We start from the raw sequence: 21,723 nt of genomic DNA, 5'->3' as shown, positions 1-21,723 counted from the left end.
AATAGATTCTTGTTTTAAACAGGGCTTTTTTCCCTCAGGTCACCCAAATTTTGTTTTCTATTTTCTTTTTTTTTTTTAAAGATTTATTTATTATTATATCTAAGTAAACTGTAGCTGTCTTCAAATACCAGAAGAGGATGTCAGATCTCATTACAGATGGTTTTGAGCCACCATGTGTGGTTGCTGGGAATTGAACTCAGGACCTTTGGGAGAGCAGTCAGTGCTCTTAACTGCTGAGCGATCTCTCCAGCTGTTTTCTATTTTCTAATCAAAGTGATGTTATGATTTTACCTGATAAATAATTCAGTCTTCACTGTTACTTCTGATAAATGTTACTTCTGGTTTATTTTGAGAAACCTGGAACCACTGAAGATTAGTTTAATTCTTGTTGAGTATCTGGGCATATTTTCTTATGAATATTTACCCTTTGTAGCTCATATGCATGTTGCTATTAAATAAATTTGAATATGGATGTCCTACTAAGGACAATCCATCTCTACATTGATCAGCAAGAAACTTAAAGCTGTTTTACAATCTTTTCATTATAAAGACTGTATAGCTTGAATCCTTTAACCTGTAAATCTGACTTTACTTTGAGTTTGCCTTGACTTATCAGTGTGCTCCTATCTGCTGAGAAAGCCTTGTGGAAGCTGCAACAGATCCCTTGCAGAATCAAAAAATGGGCAAAATGCTTACTGTTTCATCAAGGGTTGTAGGGGTTCAGGAAAATGGGCAAGAGTGATTAGAAGTGTAACAAGTTGAAAGCCATTCCCACATTTTACTAACAAAGAAGAATCTTGACAAAGGTAGTGTAGAAGGAGAATAGAAACTGACCATAGCTGTAATCTAATTAGACAGTTGAAGGACTAGAAGAAGCATTTCTTTCTTGGCCTCTCTAGGAACCACATTTGTCTCTTTTTTTTCTTGATGACAGATGAGTTAGAGCCCAGAAACATGGGGTTTGTGGAGTTAGCTCAGCCAATAAATTACCTAGGAATCTCAGTCAGTAGGGCTATATTCGGGATTCAGTGGTAAAGAGTGCTTCGAGCTATCCAAAGGTCTGTTCTTGGCGCCCATGTTAGGCAGCTCACAACTGCCTGCAATTCCAGCTCCTACAGTTCTGACACTCTCTTCTGGAGTCCACAGGCTCATACATACATGTGGCACACCCACGAGCACGCGCACACACAGAAATAATGAATGAATGAATGAATGAATGAATGAATCTAAACTCAAACAAAGAGCCTGAGTTGGATAGTCAGATCCTATGTTGATAAAAGGAGGAGTGGGAGAAGGAGAAATAAATAAACAAATAGCTGGCATGCCAGCTTTTATAATCCTGGGATGAGGAAGCAGAAACTAGAAATCCTTTGAGATTCATTGGACATCTAGCCCAGCCTGATCAGTGAGTGTCAGTAAGAGACCCTATGGCTTCCACATACCTACACGTATGTTCCTGTGCACAGACAAACATGCATACATAGGACCACATATCCATACATCCACATAGAAATAGCAAAAGAGATTCTAACCATTCTGGTGACTTTTATTTGGGTATGTTTACTCATTTTCTTTTAACTTTGTTTTCTTTCATATCAATATCTGACCAGTTCATCAGCCTTCTGAAGACGGCAAAGGCAACTGTAAAACTGACTGTTCGAGCTGAGAATCCAGCTTGTCCAGCTGTTCCTTCTTCAGCTGTAACAGTCAGTGGAGAAAGGAAAGACAACTCCCAGACTCCTGCAGTCCCAGCTCCAGACCTGGAACCCATCCCAAGTAAGGGCTGTCCCCTGAGAGTCCTGTACATACATATGGCAACCCCAATACAGCATTTTCCTTAGAGCAGGCCTGAGCACAGATCATTGCTTGAGCAGCATTAAGTCAGAGTCTTTGGTTAAAAGAGGGCACAACAGAGTAAATTGTGGTCCTGCATGTATAAGTTACCCAACTATGATACCTTAGGAAGCCACTGCAGGCCCCTGCCTTAGCCTCTTCCTCCCCAAACCAAGGAAGTGGTCTTTCTCTCAAGTTCATGCTAAGGGTACGTGCAGTTCCAGGCATCCAAGTACGGAGTCAGCTGTGCCATTTTGTAACTCCTACTGTTGGAATGGGAATGCAGCTCTCAGCTTCAGTTTGTGTTGGATGAAGTTGTACACAATGATCTGTTTCACAGCTATGATCAGTACTGCCTGCTGTTCCACAAAGCTTAAAGTGCTGACTATGCTGTGTATATGATAAATCCAGGTTGGGAGCTCAGAGGATACGGAAAGCTCACATTAGATGCAAGGGGCAAGACTTTCTTGTATCACTAAATGACAATTTAATATAGAGATAAAATTATTACTTGACTTACTTTTTAGAAAAAGATTACTCATGGATAAAAATAAATAACTCCAAATTCTCTAAAGCATCAGTTAGAAATAATTCAGATTGCCTTTTCTATAGGAAGTGGAAAAGCAATGAGATAGTCTTCCTGAAATATTTTATTTGTTTGATAGTTTGTTAACAAAAAATTGGCTGAGAGCATTCATAATACACTTATTCAAAAAAAAAATCTTTAAGTATGTCTGTAATCCTATATTTAGGACTCTCATTGAAGTAACCATTAAAACTTTAATGAAGGCTTTCTCGTTTAATGTTTGATCCGAAATAGCATTGTTCATGAAATACGAAATTCTCAGTGAAAACTTAGCATAAATGAAAATATCATGCACCCACTTTTACCATTTCCGGAGCAAGGGCATAGTCTGTTTCTGACTTCCTGGAAAGAGAACAGCTTGTCCACAGCACACACTGGTGAGCAGTGCTCCGAAACCTACTTTTTCCTGGGTCATAAAGCACATGTTGTGTGTGTACTCAGAAGACAAGCCGGGGGATGGTTCTTTTTATTTTGTCACACTGTATTCTTATCTCCCCAATTCAGAAATGTATGCAGCAATATTTGATGTTAAAAGTATAAAAATATCAAGTGAGACGCAAGGAGAAAGATTAGAAATGAATAAGGTGGATATTTTTGCATGTATTTATAAATGCTCAGAATCAATTACACAAGAGGAGAGTCTTGAGGAAACAAAGAAAAAGAAAATAAAAACTGTTAAACCATGGTGTAAGGCCATGACCAGAATTTATGATGGACTTAGTGCCTTTGAGTGTGCTTGGGAGTCAATGCGGGCCAACCTGTCTTCAGTGTGATGAATACCTCTTCCAAAGAGCATATTTGGTTTTGATGAAGTATAGACTACTAAATTCAAACTAGAGGCTCAACCTAACTCTAGTTTGTTTTCATTCATAATCTGTCCTTTTTACCTTAAGAAACTTAAAAAGTACAAAATAACATAAAAAATAAACAAGTAATTGTATTCCTAGCCCCTAGTTTAATGATGGAGAAGTAGTCATACTACTTTGATTATTTTAAATACAAAAGAGCTAAAATACTCAAGACAGGTTTGAAGGTATATTTCCCCCAAGCTCTTCCTACATCCCCAAAGGCATCTTGTGTGCTGAATTTGGCATAATTGTGTTCTAAACATTTTTCATTTGTGGCTCCTTGGTTCTGAACTCATTTCTAGGTACAAGCAGGTCCTCCACACCAGCAGTCTTTGCTTCTGACCCTGCCACCTGCCCCATCATCCCAGGCTGTGAGACAACAATTGAGATTTCCAAAGGCCAAACAGGCCTGGGACTGAGTATTGTTGGGGGCTCAGACACACTGCTGGTAAGTATGTTACTCAAGAAGCCACACCACAGGAGCCCTCAAGTGCCCCAAGAGACCATGAGGAGGAGATTTGCATTTCTTTTATTAAGTCTGATGTGACAGCTCAGAAAAAAAATACATCATTGGTAACAAAAACTTAGGATTATGACTTTGACTAAGCCAAGACCAACTTAAATAGACTCTGTCATGCATAAGATATCAGAGTTTGTATAATGTCACTTGTGCTTGGTTTTGTTTAACTTCTTTACTTATACCCAGGTTACCTCAGCCCCATATTGAGAAGAGTATGAAATTCTTGATATACAATTTTTTACATGTCAAAACACTTTAAAAAATCTTTTCCCTTATAGATAGGAAGGTTGCTATATCTCTGTTATATTCATGTATGCTTTAGAAATCTTAGAGTTTTATGTTCAGTTTTCTTTATCCCTAGATAAAAAGTATATGCCTTGTTTAGCCTGTTAAAGAAATCGTATCCTTAGGTATTTTCTGACATCATGTGGTGTGTGGCTCACATACAGACCCAGCAAGTATTCTTTTTAGTAGTTTATCCAAGTACAGTGTCTTTTGTTCTTTCTTCTCAGCCTTCCTAGGGAGAATGGATAACACTGCTGTATGTTATGTTTGGACCCTAGGGTGCTATTATTATCCATGAAGTTTATGAAGAGGGAGCAGCGTGTAAAGATGGAAGACTATGGGCTGGAGACCAGATTTTAGAGGTACAAAGGCTGCTTGTTAACGTAGTGTGAGAAGCACAGGCCAAGGGTGGTGAGCTTTTCTTCCTTCGTCCTCTTCCTCCTTCCTCTCTCCTCCATTCTGTCACTTATCTCACCTAGCTCCTCACCATGGCAACCTGTTTCTGCACAGGTAAATGGGATTGACTTGCGAAAGGCTACACATGATGAAGCAATCAATGTCCTGAGGCAGACGCCTCAAAGAGTACGGCTGACGCTCTACCGAGATGAGGCCCCATACAAAGAGGAGGATGTCTGTGATACCTTCACCATCGAGCTGCAGAAGAGGCCAGGCAAAGGCCTTGGGTTGAGTATTGTTGGCAAAAGGTGTGTTGGAGAGAACAAACTCAGGGTGCTTTTGAAACTGAATGTCACCTTAATTGAAGGTATCACTAGTTTATGTTCTGCCCTTGTAGACCGCATAAGTCAGGGTGTTACAGGGTTATATAGTCTTCAGGAAAGGGGCAGTTGGTATGAAGTATCTGCTGTGTTATATCTTGAGGATCAGTTAGATAAGAAATAATTCTTGACCTAGGAAAATTCATCCTTAAAGGCTGAAGACATGACTTAGTGCTTTAGAGCATTTGTTGCTCCTCTACAGGACCTGGGTTCATTTTCCAGCGTCCTTACTGGGTGTCTTACAACTGTCTGTAACTATAACTCCAGAGGCTCGAAAAACCAAAAAAAAAAAAAAAAAAAAAAGAATTAAATATGTTTTAAAAATTTTATCCTCTGATGTATGAAACTCTAATTCTTATAGCAAATGATTTTATTGAGAGTAACCAAACCAAAGCACACGGGGAGCTAAAGAACTGAAGGGACCAACTGAGTTCCCTGTTTAAGAAAGTGGAAGACTGAGAGGGTTCAGGAAAAGATGTGTCTAACCTAAGGCTTAAAGTGGTCAGTGATAGTGGTTCTGTTACAGACAAGCGAGGGTAGACAGCCTAGGGACAAGGGTTGTCCTATGAATCATGTGCCACAGCAGAAGACTGAAAGAATAAAGCAGGGCTTGGGAGCACATGAGATATTTAGATACTTTAGATATTATATATTGAAACACATATATAATATCTAAAGAACATTGATATGTAGTTTATATTGACTAGTGTTTATAGAAGTCACACTAGCCAGTAGTGAGTTCCATAAACATTGTTTCCTCGTGTGTTATAAGGCAATCAGGATCAGAATCTATGGACTAGTTAGGCAGATGAGTCATAAGCAGGGTCGGCGCAGTGTGCAGTGGCCCTGAGTCGCCATCAGCTGTCTTTACTCCTCACATACCATAGGCTCAAAGCAGCCTTGCACTGAGGCCTCCTCTATGAAAGCCCGTTCCACAGTCGCACTTACGGTTGACATTCAAAGGACATACTTACCAGTTTATTTTTTGCAGAAAGAATTGAAGACAACTTTATTTTTAATGTACAGAGAAAGTGTGTGAGGCTATTGAATCTCAGTGGAAATATGTCTGGGGAAATAAGCTGTTTTGGAATACAACACTATAGTCTTCTTCTTGCAAAATCACTTCAGTAAGGGTGCTGTGGCCTGCGGGGTCACCAGAGCACTATATAAGCTTCTGGTAATAAGTCCTAACCATTTTCCTGGAGAACATCCAAAGAGACCAACTAATCCTAACACTCTCTTTAAAAAGGAGAAAATGCATGGATAGAAGGAGTCATTTTGTAATCACATGCAATGTTTGACGTCCTCTTGTGCAATTCAGATTTTTCTGTACAATACTATTTATACTTACCTTTATATCTTAGTGAGAAATCCCAGGTATGTGTTTGCATTTTGTGAAACAATGAGGATAAGTTTAATGTTTGTTTTGGATAAATGTATTGTATGTAAAAGTTAACTATGATGGCCACATCATAGTAATGGTGGTTAAGTTGTAAGTAACAGTTTCAGTCTCTGGTACATATCGCTCATTTATTTTCAATAATGTTAATGATAGTCTCAGCATGATCACATGACTACAGGACAGTGTCCATAGAAAACTTCAGTGTGGTGTAGGAAAGCCCTACACTCAGCACCCAGCCACTGAAACCTTGATCCTCCCTTTTTTTTTAAACCATCTTCTAGGTGTGTGGTCCATAAGATAAGAATTGTGGTACTTTCTTACGTAGAGTACATAACAGAGGAGGACTAGATATGCCCAGGAAAAATACTTTCTCTCTATGAAATACTTTTAAAATAAAATTCACTGTTATTTCTCATGCTGTTAAAGCTGCCCCAGTATTGCGCAAAACTGTAAAACCTCTTAAAAATAGACACAATTTTCACTTAGAATAATTAGCTTTTGATTAAATAAGCATTGCATTGCAGCTGAGAACCAGGCTTAATGCTGAAACCCACTGTTGCTTGCAGAAATGACACTGGAGTATTTGTATCAGACATTGTCAAGGGAGGCATTGCAGACGCCGATGGGAGACTGATGCAAGGGGACCAGATTTTAATGGTGAATGGAGAAGATGTCCGTCATGCCACCCAGGAGGCAGTCGCTGCCCTGCTAAAGGTAGAAACCAAGTAGCATAATTTTGTATAGCAATTATCTGTGTTAGTAGTCATCTCAGAGAAAACCAAGTGTGATACCGTCCATATATAAACAGTAAATTTATGACCATTTGTTATATTATAAATTTGCTTACTAACTTTGTAAGCAGACTTCACAATGTGAGTACCTGAAGTGACAGTAAGCCTTTAAATACACAAACTTCTTAACATGTGTTCTTTCAGGTTTCTTTCTGGATTTATTCTTATAGCTTTGTCGTCTGTCATCTGAGACATTAGGAAGCTCCCTCAGGACCCCCACAGCATCACAGGAGGCAATGTTTTCTTTCTGACCTTTCCTTTTCAACTGCTTCATGACCCCTTTCTAGACACAGCACAATTGGTGTTTTGTCTTGTGATGCCAAGTGGCAGAATTTCCCTCTGCTTCACACAAGGGTGTATGTAGCCCAGTTGCCATCTGACTCAACATCATTATCCTATTTTAAAGTTGGAGGAAAACTATCCTCCAGTGGATTATCCTCAGCACTGAAGGGAGCTTAATATAGACTCACCCAGTGTACCAACACTAGAAATTACTCTGACAGTTAAAGGCTACCACCTGGCATCACTTATAGTAGGTTTTTAATGTCCCTAATTCTGTGACACTTTAATACAGTCCCTCATGTTGGGGTGATCCACAACCGTAAAATTATTTTTGTTGCTACTTAATAATTGTAATTTTCCTACTGTTATAAGTCATGATGTAAATATCTGCTATGCAGAATAATTGATGTGTTTGACCCCTGTGAAAGGGGCGTTTGACCCCAAAGGGGTTGCAGCCCCCATGTTGAGAACCAAACTTTGTTCTTTAGTTCATTTTACACCATGAAGTAGGTTTCCTCAGAAGAGAGCTCACCATTAAGAACCATTTCCTTTGGGAAGGTGGAGTCATCTTCCTCTGAAAATATCCTGTGAACTGCAGAATACTCATCAGACCACCCCTCGTGGGAGGTAGAGTTTCCCTGTTAGGAAAAGGTCCAACTTCTAGAGAAGACTGTGTTATCACTAAGGTATTACTTACTGCGTTGTCTCTTGTTGCCTGATGGTTTTTGTTTTTGTTTTTGTTTTTAACCTGGAGTTTAATTCCATATGGACTTGAAAACGCCATCATGATTCATTTCCCACATCTGGTTTTGAGTCAACACGAGCCTGTATATGTTGGCTCCGCAGCTAGTAAGGCTGCTGGGCCTTGCTGACAGTAGGAACCTCTCAGATTGGACTCTCAGATGCCTTTTTATAAGTTGAGCTTCACCTTAACCTCTGCGGTTTGGATAAGATCTGGCACTATCATTAATCAATAGCTATCATTAGTTATTAATGGGACACACATTAAGCCTGTTATCTATTTAAGTCATCAAAACAAAGTGACTAGAATATTTTTTTGTAGAGGTATTGGTGGGATTGGTGTTTGAGACAGAGTCTTGCTGTGTAGCCCAGGCTATCCTGGAACTCACTATGTAGCCTAAGCAGGCCCGAAACTCACAGTGACCTACGCACCTAACTTCCTGAATGTTAGAAAGCCATGCCTAGCCTATAACCAGAATTCTTTAAGGAAGAGCAGCTTCCTTTTGGAGATAAATTACGAACAATTGTTAGCAGTGTAAGACTGAGGGTTCTCACAGAAAGAGAGAAGCAAGTCTCATTGGGATAACATAAATGGTTTTAAAGTCAGCTCAGTCAGCCATTTTTAGAAACTAAGTCAGGCAGTATATAATAATAGCCATAAACATGTATGTGTTGTGTGTTTGGCTAGCTCCAAATTGTTGCTCTCTTGTCTAAAGTTTTTTATTTTGAAAGAGATGGTCTTTAATATACAAATAATTTTGTACATAAATTTTATTGAAGGGGTTTTAAAATAATAGGAAAGCTGTCTCTAAAAGTGCAAGGTCTCAGACAGCTCCTGCATTACCTCCATTGTTAGACTACACTGTGTTTCTTACCTGGAGTCGGCTCTTAAATGCCTGCAAGGGAATTGCAATGGTAACGTTACAACTGTAGGAGTATTTATCTAAGTATGATGTAGTAGTTATGCTCAGCCACCATGCATCAAGGAAATGTGACTGAATTCCTTTGAGTTTCTTTTCTGTTAAGAAAATGTAAGTTGTATTGGTAGTGGTTTTATAGCTTTTGTTTACATTTTAAACCCAGGGTATGGCTGGCTCATTTGCCCTTAAATTATGCTATTTCTTGTGAAATTACTCAATTCTCAATTTCTGTTTGTTTTGATAGGAATGATCTCCATGTAAATTGTGGAACACTGAAGTGGACACTTATGACTGCTATATTACTATTATTCTTATGAGTTTAAATATGTAAATATTTAAAAATTGTGATTGCCCTGTCTTATGGAAATCACAAAAGGAATGAACATGCCTTTAGTTTTAGCTGTGTTTTTCTAAAGATGATTACAGAATTTTGTTTTAATAGTTTCACAAACCATCTCCATCAGTGTTCCCTAGGTGCAGTAACCCTGGAGGTTGGAAGAGTCAAAGCTGCCCCATTCCACTCAGAACGGAGGCCTTCTCAAAGCAGCCAGGTGAGTAGTTGTGGAGTTTGAAAAGAAAACCAGTTCACATGAGAGAGGGAGTTCAGAGATGTCCCCAGAGAGTCTGCCTAGGGTCACAGACATAGGTCCAGCCCTCCAGCAATGTGCAGCCAAGTGTAGAGTTTGACAGGGAAGCAGAAGCAAGTGTAGAGTTTGACAGGGAAGGGGAAGAGAAAGAGACACCGCAGGGAGGACCACTGTACCCTGAGGGTGCTAGACAATTTGGAGACACTTTGTTTCCAGCAGTTTTCTTCCACAGTCTCAGAAGTTAGCCACCTAATCAGTGTAGGCTAATCCAGTCAAGGGGACGTACTCTTAAGATACTGTCACACAATCACTTAGTATTCAACTAGAAAATTCCAGGTAGGTGATTGCGAACCATCTCTGTATTGAAATACTGATGGGCTAAAGAGATAGTTCGTTTAAAGTTGGCATAAGGGCTTAAGTGAAATCCCCAGAACTCATGAGAAAGCCAATTTTGATGGTGCTTTCAATCCAAGTTTTGGGTTAGTAGAGCAGCTTACTGCTTGTTGACATGCTAGCTTAACCCCATTGGCAAGTCCCAGGTCCCAGTGAGAAACCCTGGCTCAGAAAGCAAGGTGGGTGCATCTTGAGGAAGGTATCTAAAGTAGACCTGTAGCCTCCACATTCAGGCATGCTTATATGCACATGTAGACCTCACACACACACAAATACAATGAATTCATGGTTCTTGGCAAGCTTTTCTTCTTAGTATTATCTTCTGATACAGGAACTCATTTTCATGAGTCTGTTCATAAAGACTATTTACTGACTTCCTTAATTACTGATGTTGGGTTCTAGCTCACTGGCCCTTGTTATACAGTTTTAAACCCTAGGTATTCTGTAGTAGTTTAAATTCAAAGAGCTTTAAGCCTTGAAAAGATTATGGAAGACTACTAAAATTTTACATAGTTTGAAATCAACTTCAACTACTCTCCAGTCGTCAAATTATCCTCAATTATTTATGTCATCAATCCTTAAGACAAACAAAAGAATCCAATAAGTATGCTTAAGTTGCCTTTAAAATTACCAGATGCCCCTGTTGTTTAACAATACTGTTTAACAGTGTTTCACTTTAGATGATATAAACACATGGAACTGTGGAATACTTTGTACTTAGGGGAATTATAAATTCCCATGCTGCCTGTGTAATAACTGCCATATATTTTAGGTGAGTGAGAGCAGCCTGTCATCTTTCACTCCCCCACTTTCTGGAATAAATACATCAGAGTCATTGGAAAGTAACTCGAAGAAAAATGCATGTAAGATTGCTCTTCTCTTCTCTTCTCTTCTCTTCTCTTCTCTTCTCTTCTCTTCTCTTCTCTTCTCTTCTCTTCTCTTCTCTTCTCTTCTCTCCTCTCCTCTTCTCTTCCCACTGAGCCACTTTTCCCTCTTAGACCATCCCGTATCCTAATATAGATAGAAAACATGCACTAGCCAAAGTCCAGACCAAATGGAGGCACTTACATTTGCCTTACAAGTTATAGATGTGTCTGTAATTTTTCTCTTACGATGCAGATCAGTTATTTGATTTTGTTCTTTTTCTCTGTTGAATGTAACTCAGGTAAATCAGAAAACACCACTAAGCAGTCTTCTTTTTTTCCATGAAGATTACAAAAAATTTGAAAAAGTCAACACAACCCTCCTGTGTTTTAATTACATGCAATCATGGCATAGAGGATTTCTGGCTTTGTGCGTTGGTTGAGAGATTTTCAAATTGAAGAAACTCGCCATATGGCAATCTCTATTTGCAATGTGACTAATATTCTAGAAATTTAGACATTTAGTGCATAGATTTTTTTAACTCATCCATAAGTATTCCTCTGAGCTGTGTGAGCAACTTTCTATCCGAAGCATATTCTGTTCTTAATTCAGTCTGAGTGGATTGTACAGTTATATAATCAGAGCCGAGCCCATAGGGAAGAACTGTATGGCATGCACATTTTTCTGCTTGAGGAAATACACTTTTGTGTGAGCTGGATTTAATTATATGCACTGCTGATAGCCAAGTGTACCCTTTTAAAAAGGATACCCATGCACTACCATCCATCTAAAATGGCTAAAATGGGAATATGCATAAACATATTTTAACAACCACATCTTATCTGCTTTTGCCTTTACAGTAGCATCTGAAATTCAGGGACTAAGAACAGTCGAAATAAAAAAGGTAATTTGCTATCTTGCAAGGCATTTTTGATTATATTTTGTTGAGTATTTTATAGTGCCCATCTGAAAAAATACTTATGTACATTGTAAGCAATGGAAATAGCGCAGTTCTGTCATTGCCAAATTTCTTAGCATAATAAAATTACTTATATTTCTATATATTTTAATGAGTAAACTATTTAAGTTATTTATTCATTATTTATATTTTATACTGTCAAAATTAGTATTATTCTGCCCTTACACAGAATGATTCTCTGCGTCTCACCTCTTGTTCTGATGAATGAATATTAGGACATACAACCTTATAGTCATGTGCAAGAGAGACCGCAAAGGCATGGTTTCCTGGGACTATGATATAGCCTTCTCAGCACTGCATGCCATCAGTATGTGCTTCATGTGCACTGCAGGCCTCTGTGAGACCCAGCCAGAGCTTGGTGGGCTCAGTGCATGTGTTCCAGGCCTTGCACTAGGACTTGTAATGTCCTGAGTGGGAAAGTGGCCCTACCTGGTTTCGAATCTTGTGGTCCTCTCAGTTCCCGAGTTTGCCTGCCTTTTATCAATCTCAACATGATTTAGTATGTATCAATTGCTTCACTTTCCAAACTGATGCTTCCCCCCTCCCTTAAGTCCCTATGTCAAATGAAGTATTTTCCACCCTCATACCTAGAGGATCCTAATTAGCAATAGAATATTGTGTGTCAAAGAAGAAACAAAAGGTCGGTTTAGAATCCTGCTTTGACCCAAGCATGTGTGTTCCATGGCAGGGGCCTGCTGACTCGCTGGGACTCAGCATTGCTGGAGGAGTGGGCAGCCCGCTCGGAGATGTCCCTATATTTATTGCGATGATGCACCCAAATGGTGTTGCAGCTCAAACACAAAAACTCAGAGTAAGTTTTCCTACTAACTGTAGTGGCTCTAGCAAACCTAGCAGGCATTTCCACCTCTCAGCCTAACCACCTACAGCCAGGAGGTTCTCAGGGTTTAAATCTGCCTTTAAACAGCAAGCCAAGTCATGGATGAGCTTGCTTTAAGTGAAAGATCAAGAATAGCAAAAGGGAATATGATGTGATCAGATGCAAGATTTAAGGACATTGCAACTTTGGAACATATTACAGAGAAAACAAAGTGTGTTCCGAGCACAGTACAGAAGGAAACTTCTTTCATATGTATTATTGGTTTAAATGCTGACTTGACCATACCAAATTGGAACATGTTCCTTACTTACTTTATTATAAATTTTAACGAAGTTTAATGAAAATATGACTTCATGTACTGTAAAGCATACAGATTTGCTTCAAGGTTACAGGATGGCCCGATGCTGAACCATACTGTCAACAAAGTACACTTTACTGCAATAACTTGGCCTCTTGGAAGGAAAACCTTTTATGCCCAAGCTGTAAACAAGATATCCAAAAGAACCATATCTTAGATAAATAGCTTCAAGTTTGGGGATAACTCAGTACTTTTAAATTTATGATGGACACTGAGAAACTGATCATACCCTAGCGCCATAGGTTCAATTCACTTCCTATGAGAGAGCAGCGAAGGCTTAAACTGGGGCATAGGACTCTCTTGCAACTACTTGGCTCTGTCACAGGACAAGTAAGCATACTGTCTTCCAACCAAATTTGATTAACTGAAGTGGACACTGTGCCAACTTGGCTTTGCTGCCCTTAGTTTGCCAACCTCTGACTTATGGTCTCATCTAACATAGTGTTAATGTCCAGAGAAAATCTGGCTTGCAGATGGCACTGATACTTTATGGCTTTAATAAGTAATATCTTTCCCAGGAGAAAGAAGGACCGGGGACCAGGGAAGAGTGAGTTTTTTCTCATCACTTTTCCTTCCCCAGAACTATCAACTCCATCTCAGCTCTCTCTTTTGAAGTTGCTTCTTAGATTTGAGTTAGTGATCTCCTGCTATATTTCAGAAGCTGGTGGCAACTTAGGTGCACTGTGAGTGGTCTAAGACCACGTTAGCCTGTCAGCCCCAGCCCTCATCTGCATGCTGGCTACTTGTCTTGCAGGTTGGGGATAGGATTGTCACCATCTGTGGCACATCCACGGATGGGATGACTCACACACAGGCGGTTAACTTGATGAAAAATGCCTCAGGCTCCATTGAAGTACAGGTAAGGCTTTATCCCAAGCACTGTTCACAAGGTAGGTAGCCTGAGGACACAGGAGCTCTGGTGCTAGATAAAATCAATTCACTCTTCTGCTACTGGTTTACTTAATATATTCCTTGAACGACGCTGATTAAATCGAGCGCTCCAGGAAAGCATTATGAAGCAACACATTCTGTATCACTCCATCCTGGTGCCTTCATTATTTCATATTTTATATCTAAAGGGAAAAATACAGCACCCCTGCAGCCAATGATTGTTAGAATCCTGTGTGCTCTGTGAGTAGCATGTCTTCTGAAATCTCTGAAAAATGGTTGCAAATGAAGTCATGATTTGAAAACAAAGGAAATTGTAGAACTTACTTTAGGATATTTTTACTGTCTGCACATTTAAAAGGTACCTGGGCATTGTGAAGTGTCTTTGTTTCCAATAGTGTTTTAATCATTTCAGTGTTTAAGCAGTCAGTAAAAGCACTCATTTTAATCTAAGTTCATTTTTTGGAGCGATCTTTTGGGATCTCTCAGGCGAGGTGAATATACAGTTTCTCCTTTCACTGTGCCCACACACAGGTGGTTGCTGGAGGAGATGTGAGTGTGGTCACGGGTCATCAGCAAGAACTTGCCAATCCTTGTCTTGCTTTCACTGGGCTGACATCAAGCAGTATATTTCCGGATGATTTAGGGTGAGCAATATATTATCGGGTATATCATTTTTTCCTTTCAAACCAAATTGTTGAGAAAATTGCAGTCTCTGTCCCATGTTCCTGGCAATCACCCAGAGGTAAAATAAAGGGAGAGGGCGTATAAAGTAGAAAGTGCCAATGCTTTTAGTCAGCTTGTCAGTTGGGTGGGTTACAAACCACTGCCTGATCAGAGATGACTAGATTATAAATAGTTACCTAGTCAGGAATAAGTAGATTAAAGAGAGTTACCTAATCAGAGATGACTAGATTATAAACAGTTACCTAGTTACAGACGGGTGCATTAACGCCATGCCTGCTCAGAGATGAGTAGATTATAAATAGTTACCTAATCAGACATGAGTATACTACAAATAGCTCTTCACCCTACTACACTTCCTGGGTTTTCAGTTTTGATATTTTTGAGAGGACATCTTGCTCTTCTTCAATGAACTGTGATTGAAAATACTGAATATATTAGAAAACACACTAAATATAAAAGTATTAGAAAAGATAAAAGGTAAAGGGAGGCACATTTAAATTTTCAAGTTATTCAATGCTGCCCTTATCTTGTTCACAGTTGACTTTCCTCTCTGAAGTTGAGACTATCATTTATGATCCTACATTGTGGTTCTCTGAACTTTCATCCCCTCTCAATAAACTGGAAAAAGAAGGAGAGTTTCTGTGCTATGAAAGCATTCAATAAATAGCATCTTTCTTATCTGTAACATAGAGGATATACTATCTGTAGTTTGAATCAGGTAAAGCATAAAGCACAGAACCAAGTGAGTGTGTGTGTTTGTGACCTTTTTTTTTCTCCTTTCTTTTTCTGTAGCCCTCCACAGTCTAAGACCATTACGCTAGACCGAGGACCAGATGGCTTAGGCTTCAGCATTGTAGGCGGCTATGGCAGCCCTCATGGAGACTTACCAATTTATGTGAAAACAGTGTTTGCAAAGGTAAGCTTACAAGGTTTACCCATTCTGTTCCTTACTAGACATTAATTAACACTGGTCAGCAGCTAGCTTATTAGTTTAAGGCCTGACGTGACGCCAAATGGTTAACATTGATATTTTCTTTTGAAATCTCTGCAGGAACAGGTTATTAAATGTTTTTATCCTAATTGAGGTTTAGTTATGTTTAGAGAAAATTAGTTCAAATTGAAACTCCATGGAAACTCTCAGTGATATACATGAAACAATCGATGCAGCCTGTCCCTTCCATTGAATAGAAAGTCACACATGATTACCTTTTGAATATGGACTTTGATAATATATCTGCTGTCAAGAACTGGCATGTTTTCCTCCGTGTTCTTTTATAGTTGTGAAATCTAAAGTAGGTACAGAAAAATACACAAAATTAATCTCACATTATGACTAGGGTGTTTATACATTAATTTCATTGAAAAGAGAAAAAGAATTGAGGAGTAGTGAGCAGACCTGCTGTCTGTAATAAAGCATTATTTGCAATCAAGGGATTCAGTTACTTATGAAAAGAAAGCTCTGTGTATAGTTGTAATCATCCACTGAACCATCTTAAGAATGTTTAGAATAAGAATAAAGAGACTGTAATTTTGATGAAGTCATTAAAATAATAGAAATGCATATAATGGTTGGTAATGTGTTGTTAAGATCTATTTTCAAAGACTACAAATTTGAACAACGTTTCCTGCAGAAGAGAACTCAGAATCTCACATTTTACAGTGGAAAAGAACAGAGTGAACATCAGGCCTGTAAAGATTCCACTTGGGCTCTTTAAATGCTCCTTTATGTTATGGAAGTTTCTATTATTTTAGAAAAACACTACTATTTTCAACCAATTTAAAGTGCTGTTCTGTGGCAAACTAGCTGTAGGCTTAATTTGTAAGTTGTTTTTTTTTTTTTAAGTTATTGGTACATCCAAAAATACAGACAGCATTTGCCAATGAATAGAAGCGCCATGCAATCCTTTTCCTCGGCCTAGGAACAATTTATTTAAGGCATGCTAGTTAGAACATATTTTAAGAATTTCATCATTATACGCTCCTCATTAACTCTTCCATATTTTTAATCTTATATTTAATTGCATAATTATCGTCTATGTTCATGCCTGAGATGGAGTTCTTTTTTAAATAGTGATGTCTGTGTTTAATCATAATTATTTAGAGCCTATAGGAATAGGAAGACTCTCTTTTCCCTTGCAGTAAAAACCAAGACAGCTTGAGCAGTCTTTCTTTGCAAAGCTTAGAAAGAATGACACTTAGCAGTGCTGGGGGGCTCGTGTCTGAGCTGTGTGCTGGGATGGAACTCAGAGCCCGATTGATGCTGAACAAGCATTGCATGAGCGGTGTCTCCCCAGACCAGCACTGGCTTTTAAATTCTCACTCTGCCTTACCCTGATCAGCCTCTATGTGGGCTTTCTGGCTCAGCAAACCTGTGGACTCTCAAGTCTCCATAGCTTTGTTTGATGAGGCTGCTTTTGTTCTCCCTGATCCTTTGTCTTTCTGTAGGCCCTCTTTATAGTCTGAAAAAGCCTCCGTTTCTGTGAAATCATTCCTGTTAGGCAGATGCCCAAATATTCTTTATTAATTTTAGTTGCCACCAATTGCTGTCCTAAACAGCCAAAAAAAAAAAAAAAAAAAAAAAAAAAAAAAAAAAAAAAAAAAAAAAAAAAAAATTCCAGCTACTCTGTTGACTGCTAGCTAACTTCACTACCAGATTGGAATGTCAGTGTTAAACCAATTTGGAAGAAGGACCTCTTTTTTTTAAGTATGTTCATCATGTCTGATGGTATGGGGCACCGGGAGCCATGTATGTGTACATGCAGAGCAATTTGCATTCTTCTTTGGCTCTTTTTCTTTGTGTGTGGCTGAGTTCTTTCACAAGTAAATAAGCCTACTTTATACTTGCAGGGAGCAGCAGCAGAAGATGGGCGTCTAAAAAGGGGCGATCAGATCATTGCTGTCAATGGGCAAAGTCTAGAAGGAGTGACCCATGAAGAAGCTGTTGCCATCCTCAAGAGGACAAAGGGCACCGTCACCCTCATGGTTCTCTCTTGAAGTGACTGCCAGAGCTGAAGCAGCCCAGCCACTGGCTCCCCTCCTACTGTAACAGAGAGGACCTGTTTGTATGCTGTGTTGGTCGGAGAAAACTACAGTAGGGAGGCGAGAAACAGAGTGTTTGTTACTCACAGCCAAGCATCATTTTTCCTTTACTCTGCATTTCATGATCATATACTCAAAAAGAAGAGATATTTGCATAGATAAACCTCAGTTTTATCTCGACAATATCTAACAATTTAAGGTCACGTGGACAAAATTATTATATGTTCATCTTGTTAGTGTGGAAACAAAATGATACAAAGTTAGGCAATTAGGTTAAAGATGGAAATTTAGAAAAAAAGAAGACAGTTTTGAGTTTTATAGGACTTCTTCAATCCAGCAGTCCAAAAGAAGAAAAGAAAGTGCTTGCAATACTTTTGAATAGTCTACTGTTTTAAAATTGTGACATATTGGTCCTACTTACCTCTAATGCATATTTTTCTGCTAAAATTGTTTAGCAGTCCTTGTAAGCTTTAAAAAGAAATTCCTGTTTAGTGCATATCTCGGTGTTTGTTTTCAGTTTTAACCTGCTATATTTTCATGTTGTTATAGGTAAAGTGCTGATGCTACCCTGTGTTGGCTAGAGTTCTAGGAAACATCCATGTAGCCATGGGAGACAGAGAAGGAGCCCAGAGTGTTCTAATGCTGATGTAGCAGACTGATACTACGTGGAAAACATGTTACTGTACCATGCTATTGTTTTTCCATTAGTATTAATCTTAATGACATAGAAAAAGACAGCGTGTTAGTAATTATTTTGGTTGTATGCCATTAGTAAATTGACAGAAAAATTAAGGGGGTTAATGTAACTTCATCTCACTGCTGTATATTAACATCTTACAATACAATAGTCTAAGACTGAGGGAAACAGATGGGGCTGTTTACTGAGACAACTGGTGAGGAATTATGTGTTCAATCCCATTTTAGAGCGTGAAACTCCTACATTAGAATAGATAAAGTCACTTTAAATACTATCTATATTTGTAACAGAAGTCGTATACATATATTTTATTATAGCATTCTTGTGTAAATGCAGAATTAAAGTGAATAAATAAGTTTCTGTGGTGCACAACAAACAAGCAGATGCTGTCTTTGTTTTTTATATTGGAAAAAGTGTTATAATTCAAGACTTACTGTTTTAAATTATTGAGTCTCATCATAGATGCAATTAGAGCTTTGGACAACATCCTTGTGGAAGCCTTGGTGTTTTTCCCTCCATAGCGTCTCAGGGATTCACAGACTTCTCGTGAGCTGAGGAAGATGCCATAGGAAAAGGGGTGTTCTGCTTCCAAATTGGCTTTTCAGGGATGCTACCAGTGCAGTAATATTATTGTAAGGTCTGTAAAGAGCTGAAGTGCATCAGATGGAAATCATCTTACTGAATAAGGCCCATCTGGATGGAGGGCAGAACAGGAAAGCTTTGTCTGTAGATTCTGTCTCAAATTAGCTAAAGAGAGTGCAGTGTCTCATTGTCTCTTGCTGGTTTTTTTTTTTTTTCTTTTTTTAAAACGATAGCTCATTTTATTGAAAAACCTTGAGTTCATTTTTAAAATATAGGAGAATATTTTTATATAGCCATCCTGTGAGTTTAGTTGTCCATGCAAAACTGAAAACAAATTAACCAACATGCGGGTTGTAACAAGTCTTCCTCCAGTCCTTGTCATTTGAAGTAATTGGCTAACAACACCCACCTCAGTATGCTGGCAGCCCATTGGCTTTTGGACATCTTTTAATGACCCTCTCTTTTGAAGGTATACCTGCATCCTTCCATAGGACACTGTGCATGCTGAACTTACTGCTTCTGCAAGTTAGAAGTTAAAGAGATTTTAATAGGGAATACTACTATCAGTACTGGGGAGAAGCCAAGCAATCAAACTGTTGTTCAAGACAGTATATCCAAGTAACATTCACACACACACACACACACACACACACACACACACACACACACACAAACCAGGCAAGCGCATGTCTTCACTTAATTAAATAGTGTTGTTCTATGAGTCCATATCCACCTGAATCTCAGAATATAATTTAGACATAGAGTCTTTGCCACTGTGGTTAAGGCCTGGCTATATTAGGATGGGTCCTGTCCTCTGATTTCAACAATCCATCTACATGGAGAGGATGGCAACGTGAAGACGGAGGCAAAGACATGAGCCAAGGACTCTACAAAGGGAAGGATCCAGTCACGTGAAGCCCTTTATGGGGAGACCTTGATGTCAAGTTCCTGATCTCCAGAACTGAGAGAACCTTATATTCTTAAGCCACCAATTGGCAGTACTTTATAAATTAATCCCTAGGTAATTAATAAAATATGAACTACCATGATGCAGTTATTAAGAAACATAAGGAAGACGGCTAGGCGATAAAGTTAAAATAAAAAGGGAATGATTTCATCCTGTTCATAGAGATGCAGCAATATTATATACTTTCTTTTTTTCTGTAAATAATGTACTTCATGTGATGGAAGAAGAACATGCTTTCCTTAGGCCAAGAGTTTAAAATTAACGTTACAGCATTAGGGTTGTGTATGATACAAGACAATGGATTGCCCATGAATTCAGTGTTATTGTTCACTTAAACTGGGGACCACCACTGATTTCTAGTGCTGTTCCTCATTACTAGCCAGGGAATAATTGTAGCAGTAATGATGTTTTAACTTCACACAATCTATTTGTAGCATCAGGAGTAGTAAGGAGTATATATAATCATGCTGTGAAACTCCTGTATCAGAAGATGGAATCATGAAGGAGAAGACACAAAAAAGAGGTCTTTTTTGTTTTCACCTTAAGAATCCTGAGAAAGCAGATGTTGACAGACGTGAAGAGAGGAAGAGAAAGAACTCTTCCCTTGTCTGAGGTAGATGGCATTAAGCCTGCTTAGATTTACTCAGGTAGTTTGTTGTCTGGATGTCAGTGCCCCTCTTCAGATCTCAGAGTGAAGCTGAGAGTTGAAAGGTTGCCTGCAGAGACACAGGAGGAGTGGGCTTTGTGCTCTTGGTGTGGGAATGCCAGAACTCTCATCACAAGCTTTCCGCAGCCCTGCTGTGTTGTTTCCAGTTCATGACAGATCAGGAATGCATTTGATTTGTGCAAAGATGTTCCTGGACTTTGTCTACTCGGAATTAATGTTAAACTTTGCCCTTTGAAAGGGAGCTGTTTATAAGGCTTCAAGAGATAAAAAACAAAGCTGTTGGTGCCAAGAAAACGTCTTATAGAAAAGAGTATGAATCCCAGGGAAAATAACTATTCTTAAAGTGATTTCTGTGTGCTTTACTTTGCAGCTTTTCTTGCCACAAGATGCAAGTATTTATAATTGTCCATTTCATGGTAAACTAAAGACACAGTATTTGTGTAGGCATTTGACTGTAAGCCAAACACTAATAATTAACAGTAGGCCCTAAAAGAAATTCTAGCAGGAAGGTAAGAGTGTGGTAATAATCTCACAGTCATCCTGGAAGACCGCCTGAAGCACCTTTGTGGAGCAAGTTTCTCCTCACTTTAGTACTGGGTATTATTTCTTAGGAAACTGTGTCTGTAATCCCCCTGGGAAGCTGGTTCTTGCCATTGGCCCGCCATTCTCTCCATACTTACGTCTTTTCATAGAATCCTGAAGTTCCTTCCTTCCTCCCCTCCCTCCCTTCCTTCACCCTCCCCCAGTTTCTCTCTCACACTCCTGCCTTCTCCTTCCTCTCCCCCTCTCTCCCCTCCTCCTCTCTCTCATATTTGTATGTGTGTAAAGTTTCTTGTATATGTGTGCCTCATTTCTCTGCTTTATCAATTATCATAGCTTCTTGACCCATTCACTTGTAAGGCTTTCCTCTGAGTTTTCTTACTGTGTAATATATTGAGTTTTTCAAGCCTGTCTTCATTTCAACTTCAGTGCTCTTCCATACTTCTTTCTTCTCTGAAGTCAGTTTTCCAAGCCTGAATTGTCTTTGTCCCTTTTCATTCAACTGTGTGTCTGTGTAGACTTGGACATCACTCCAGTGATTCCTATCCTCTAAGTTCATTCAGTCCTTTGCCATGTGATTATTCTGATTCGTTCTCTCCTTCCCCTTACCATGTATGTTCAGAGATACGATTGTCTTTGGGAAATATGCAGTT

The 21,723-nt window shown here is 39.0% G+C and overlaps 1 protein-coding gene across 11 annotated transcripts in view; it reads left to right on the top strand.

Moving 5' to 3' along the window:
• Window positions 1-18,696, top strand: part of Mpdz (multiple PDZ domain crumbs cell polarity complex component) — a 164,399-nt gene extending 145,703 nt beyond the window's left edge. For 8 of the 11 annotated variants that reach the window (XM_006537644.4, XM_006537649.4, XM_006537647.4 and 5 more), the window contains 13 exons: window positions 1,611-1,776; window positions 3,570-3,715; window positions 4,351-4,434; window positions 4,583-4,776; window positions 6,817-6,964; window positions 9,449-9,535; window positions 10,737-10,827; window positions 11,689-11,732; window positions 12,496-12,618; window positions 13,758-13,862; window positions 14,426-14,538; window positions 15,371-15,494; window positions 17,426-18,690. In XM_006537644.4, coding sequence (XP_006537707.1) covers window positions 1,611-1,776; window positions 3,570-3,715; window positions 4,351-4,434; window positions 4,583-4,776; window positions 6,817-6,964; window positions 9,449-9,535; window positions 10,737-10,827; window positions 11,689-11,732; window positions 12,496-12,618; window positions 13,758-13,862; window positions 14,426-14,538; window positions 15,371-15,494; window positions 17,426-17,572 — 1,572 coding nt within the window. In that variant the 3' untranslated portion in view covers window positions 17,573-18,690. Of the gene's footprint in view, window positions 1-1,610; window positions 1,777-3,569; window positions 3,716-4,350; window positions 4,435-4,582; window positions 4,777-6,816; window positions 6,965-9,448; window positions 9,536-10,736; window positions 10,828-11,688; window positions 11,733-12,495; window positions 12,619-13,757; window positions 13,863-14,425; window positions 14,539-15,370; window positions 15,495-17,425 lie in introns of all 11 variants that reach the window. The other 3 variants (NM_001305286.1, NM_010820.3, NM_001305284.1) reach the window with 1 other exon arrangement.
• The last annotated feature ends 3,027 nt before the right edge of the window (window positions 18,697-21,723 follow it).

This window comes from Mus musculus, chromosome 4 (assembly GCF_000001635.26).
Source record: "Mus musculus strain C57BL/6J chromosome 4, GRCm38.p6 C57BL/6J".
Lineage (NCBI taxonomy): Eukaryota > Metazoa > Chordata > Mammalia > Rodentia > Muridae > Mus > Mus musculus.
The sequence above is the reverse complement of the archived record's forward strand: the minus strand, read 5'-3'. Positions and strand labels throughout refer to the sequence as shown.